The sequence below is a fragment of the Myotis davidii genome, unplaced genomic scaffold (assembly GCF_000327345.1).
Source record: "Myotis davidii unplaced genomic scaffold, ASM32734v1 scaffold2021, whole genome shotgun sequence".
In the NCBI taxonomy this organism is placed as follows: Eukaryota; Metazoa; Chordata; class Mammalia; order Chiroptera; family Vespertilionidae; genus Myotis; species Myotis davidii.
In genome coordinates this window covers 18,685-23,473 of record NW_006291611.1, presented here as the reverse complement: position 1 = coordinate 23,473, position 4,789 = coordinate 18,685, and the positions used below count along the sequence as shown (strand labels likewise).

The window sequence follows — 4,789 nt, the reverse complement described above, 5'->3', positions numbered from 1 at the left end:
CTTCTCTGCTTCTTTCCCATCTTTTCCTTCCCCGTGGTCATGAAGGTCTTGCACAATATTGAGTACTGCTGAAAAGCAATGTGTTTCTCAAGTCATGTCCCACACAACTTGGATAGCCAGGCACTCACTAACCACTCTCCTTCTCCACACTGGAGAAATTGCCACCATCAGATAGTTCAGCCCATGCAATGTCCCCAAACTCACACTGCAATCTACCCTTGAAAAGACTGGACTTCTGCAAATTCTCTCTCATCTTTGGGCATCTGCCCAGATGAGCATTAAAAAGGTTTTTCCAACCACGCTAAGACCGTTGGGCAGAATTGCTGGCTTTACTGGTTCCATACCCCATACTGAAGTCCTCTGCCTATTACTAGATGAACAGCTAGGCAAGACTCCCTTGACATCCTTGGCATGATCCCAAAATTCCCACAGGGGGGCACGTTTGTTTGTGGATAGGTGTCTAATTAGTTGTTACAAAATGGGAGAGAGAAAAAGAGAAATATCTTATACACCATAATGCTGATGTCAAGAACTGTATTTTAAAGGACAGGAGAGTAGATAAATATTATAAAACTAGAGGTCTGGTGCACAAAATTCATGCACTGGGTGGGGTTCCCTCAGCCCAGCCTATACCCTCTTGCAGTCCAGAACCCCTCAGGGGATGTCTGCTGGCTTAGGCCCCAGGGGATCGGGCATAAACCAGCAATCAGACATCCTTCTCATAGTCCAGGGTCTCTCAATCCAGGGCCCCTCGCTCCTTACCGCCTGCCTGTAGAGGAGGCATGAGAGGCTTCCATTACTGCTGCTGTACTCACCAGCTGTAAGCCTGGCTTCTGGCTGAGCAGCGCTTCCCCTGTGGGAGCGCCACTCAACCAGAAGCCAGGCTCACCGCTCCAAAGCGCTGCCCTGGAGGTGGGTTAGGCTCCCACCACCTCCACTGCGCTCGCAAGCCGTATAGGATGGCACAATAAATGACAGAACGAATGAGGGAACCATTCGACACAAGTTTTATAGAAACTAATTGTGGAATAATCATTGGTGTCTCCTTAATATTCTCCATTCAATTGATTCTGTTTAAATAGAAAGTACCAACACCCAGGCTATTAAGTTGCAACTCATCCTGACAACTACAAAAGCAATCAATGTTGAGAACACCCAAAAAGATATCTTGTTTGTGCACATGTGGAGGCATATAAACACACACCACACATTTTTAAAGCAATAATCCTATATAATAAAAGGCTAATATACAAATCGACCGAACAGCGGAACATCTGGTCGCCATGATGCGCACTGATACACAATGCAGGAGCTGCTTCCTGGTGGTCAGTGCGCTCTCACAGGGGGAGCGCAGCTCAGAAGCCAGGCTCACAGCTGGCAAGTGCAGCGGCAGTGGTGGGAGCCTCTCCCACCTACACAGCAGCACTAGGCATGTCCGACTGAGTGGGCCTAAGCCGTTAGTTGGATATTCTCCAAGGGCTCCCAGACTGCGACAGGGCGCAGGTAGGGATGAGGTACCCTCGCCTAGGACACAAATTTCATGCACCAAGCCTCTAGTATATTTTATAAAACAATGAAATGAAAGGATGAGAAAGCCTTAAAGACTTGCATCTTTTTGCAGTGCTGTTAATCTTTACCTGAGGATATTATTTCCATTGCTTTTCTGAGAGTATGAAAGGGAAGGTAGGAAGGAGAGTGGAAGGGAGGGAGAGAGAGGAAGGGAGGGACAGGAAGGAAAGGAGGAAGAATGGGAGAGAAAGAGAGAGAGAAACATCAGTGTGAGAAACATCCTCCCACACACACCCCAACTGGGAGCAGGGAGCGAACCCAAAATCCTGGTACAGGCCTTGTTCAGTAACCTATGATACTTTGGTGTATGAACCAGTGCTCTAACCACTTAACACACCTGCCAGGGAAGAGACTTGCATCTTTAGTACTCCTATCCTTATTTTGATGTGGCTTACACTTCCTAAGTTCATGAGAGAGGATAAGTGAGTGTCTTTTCTTTCCACAGTAATGGACACAGCAGACTCCACGTCTGATGAGGCCCTTGTCAGAGGCAAAAGTGGGCAAGATCTCCAAGAGATGCTGAGAGGAGTAGGACTGGCAGTTGAGTACTGGCTGCCAAAGCTGCAGGAACAGCTGGGTGTGACCTGTGCACAGGCCTTACAACACATAGAAGAAAAAGACCTGCAGAAGCTGAAATCCCAGGCACAACATTCCTGGGAGAAAAGGGCTCTGGAGAAGCTACTTAACTCAAATACGCTTTCAAAGTTACAGGAGTCTCAGGTGAAAGTGATAAAGGAAGAACAGAAGAAGGCAGAACAGGCACTGCAGGAGCTAAGAGACTTGCTATCAGAAGGGAGGCTACGACAAGAAGAGGAAGTAAGGAAAAAAGAGGAAGAGCTGAGGCAGGCAATGGAGATTCCCAAAGAGTACTGGCCACTGCCCGAAAAACCCTTAAAAGAAGTGATGAAACACGTGCAGGGACAACTCAACCTCATGGAGGCCACACTGTCTCACAGGCAAAACCTCCCAGATAGAGATCTCGTGAGATGGGCTTCTGGAGGGCTGGCCCTGCAGGGAATTTACAAAACCAGCTACCAAATAGAGCTTATACAGAAGAGAGAAGAACTACTCAGTGTCCCCAAGGAGTTCTTACTCTTTGGCCCTGAGCATGGCACTCGGATGGAAACCAGGGAATTTACATCTTCTCGAGAAGAATCCCAGTTCACCCAGATGACAGAGAAGCTGGGCTTCAGTGTAATTGCCTCAGCCAAGGGCAGAGCTTGGGGATTTAACTTCGAAGCTGGTATGGACCACAGCAAACATTCAGAATCCAAGGAAATGCAACAAGTACATTCTGAGCACTCCTATTTCTGCTCTACCAAGTTCAGCTATGTCCCACTTGCCTCCTGCGCCTTTTCCATGGATCAGCTCCAGTTCTCCAAGGCTGCTCTCCAGGAACTGAAATGCATTGAAGACCTTCTGAGTCAGCCTGCAGACATAGACAGACTCCCATTGCTGAGGCGCAGGACTGAAGCGTTCTTCCAAAGGTTTGGCTCTCATGCCAGCCAGGGCCCTCTGCACCTGGGAGGAATCTACTGGTGGAAAGCAGTATCAGAGGGTTTCCAAAGTGAGCAGCTGAAAGAAGTAAAACAGCAGTCAGCAGAGGCCCTGAATGGTTACATAAAGGGCAGCTACAGTGGCTTTGGAGTGAAAGTTGCTGCAGGTGTGGACGGGTCTGACTCTCATTCAGAAACTGCCACCCAAAGCACAACCTTCCAAAATCTCCAAACCAAAGTCCAATTATCTGTGGCCCAGACAGGTGGCCCACCAGAAGCGAATGGCTTTCGCCAATGGAAAGCTGGCCTAGTTGCAAGTAATCAAACCTGGAGTGTCATAGACCGTGGCCTTCAGCTGGTGCCCGTTTGGGACATCATCCTCTCCAACCACAGAAGTGATTTTAAGGATCCATGTCAGGTGGCTTGCTTACTAAAAGATAGCTACTCTGCTCTGACTGGACTCACTGCCCAGATCCAGGATGGAGAAGACTTACTGAGTGTTGGGAAGGAGGCTAGGGTTTTCCTAGAGGATGTGAAATCCTGGGAGGTATCTAATCCTGAAGAGCAGCTTAAAAAACTGATAAATTTCATGCAAATGTTGAGTCAAAAAACAAAAATTATGACACTTGGGTGAACATATGCCTCACAGATGAGGGTCTGCAGAATTTTCTGGTAAACACTGTTAACTTTTGCAAAACGTCTTCCATTTATGAAACTGCATTTATTAAATCTCAGTTGCGCAGCCTTTTGGATCCTCACATCCGCAGAGTGAATGACTTTCCTCAGGTTCATTTCATCATGCAGTGGGTCTTCCCATCAAAGTCAGTGCAAGAGCACATAAGTATCTCCCAATTTTCTGAATTAATTGAAACCTTAAAGAAAATCCACAATGACCTCAAAGAAGCCATGGCCATATCTGAGTCTGCAGAAACAGTGGAAGAAGCTAAAAGAAAGGCCACTTATGAGGTCAGTTTGTCTCTCGGCTGCTTCTTGAATTACCTTCAAGAAACAGAGCAGCCAGACACACAGCTCTTGCTACTTTCCATTGCAGCTGGTGCAGGGTATCATGTGCTAAACAATAAGTTTCAGTATCTCCTGGGGTGTGAGGAGTTAGACTTCCTACTGGATAAAATGCAAACTGCCCAAGGTAAATACCAGGAGCTCAAAAATATTTGCACATACAGAGCCCAGGCATTCCTAGTGATCACAGGTCTGACAGCTACCAGTAGAGTCATGTCTGTTTCTCTAGAGGAGAAAACACAACGCTTGGAATTAATAAGGCATTACCTGGGCCAATCTTTGTCAGAAGAAGTTGTCCATATCCTCTCCAAACCTGGAGCAGATCAGGATTGGGAAAATCTAGAGAAAGACTTGAGATTACTCATTGAAGGTAATTATGAATTCACCATCTCTTCATTGCAAATGGATGAGGTAGGAAAAAACTCACAGAGTATTCTCCCTGAAAAGAAGCAATCCCATGATCCACAAGATAATAGAAATAGCAAAGGGGAAGTCATAGAACATACAGCCTTCCTAAAATTACTTCAGTGTCTAGGCCTAGAACATTGCTACCCAAAAAAGATGAGCAGAGCTAACTTCCATCTGATCAACAAGATTTCTGGATACAACACCCAACCCAGGTCTGAAAGGGATCTTCCCTTACATTTCCTTCAGAAGCTCCAAGTGCTGGATTATGAGCTGAGGTACCTAGTCTTCAGAAAACC

At 46.6% G+C, this 4,789-nt stretch overlaps 1 protein-coding gene across 1 annotated transcript in view; it reads left to right on the top strand.

The window, feature by feature from the left end:
* LOC102774970 (interferon-induced very large GTPase 1-like) overlaps positions 1-4,789 on the top strand; it is a gene marked incomplete at its 3' end in the record, with an annotated part of 29,234 nt that overhangs the window by 20,156 nt on the left and 4,289 nt on the right. Inside the window, 2 exon segments of the mRNA XM_015564898.1 lie at positions 2,015-3,673; positions 3,676-4,290. Coding sequence (XP_015420384.1) covers positions 2,017-3,673; positions 3,676-4,290 — 2,272 coding nt within the window.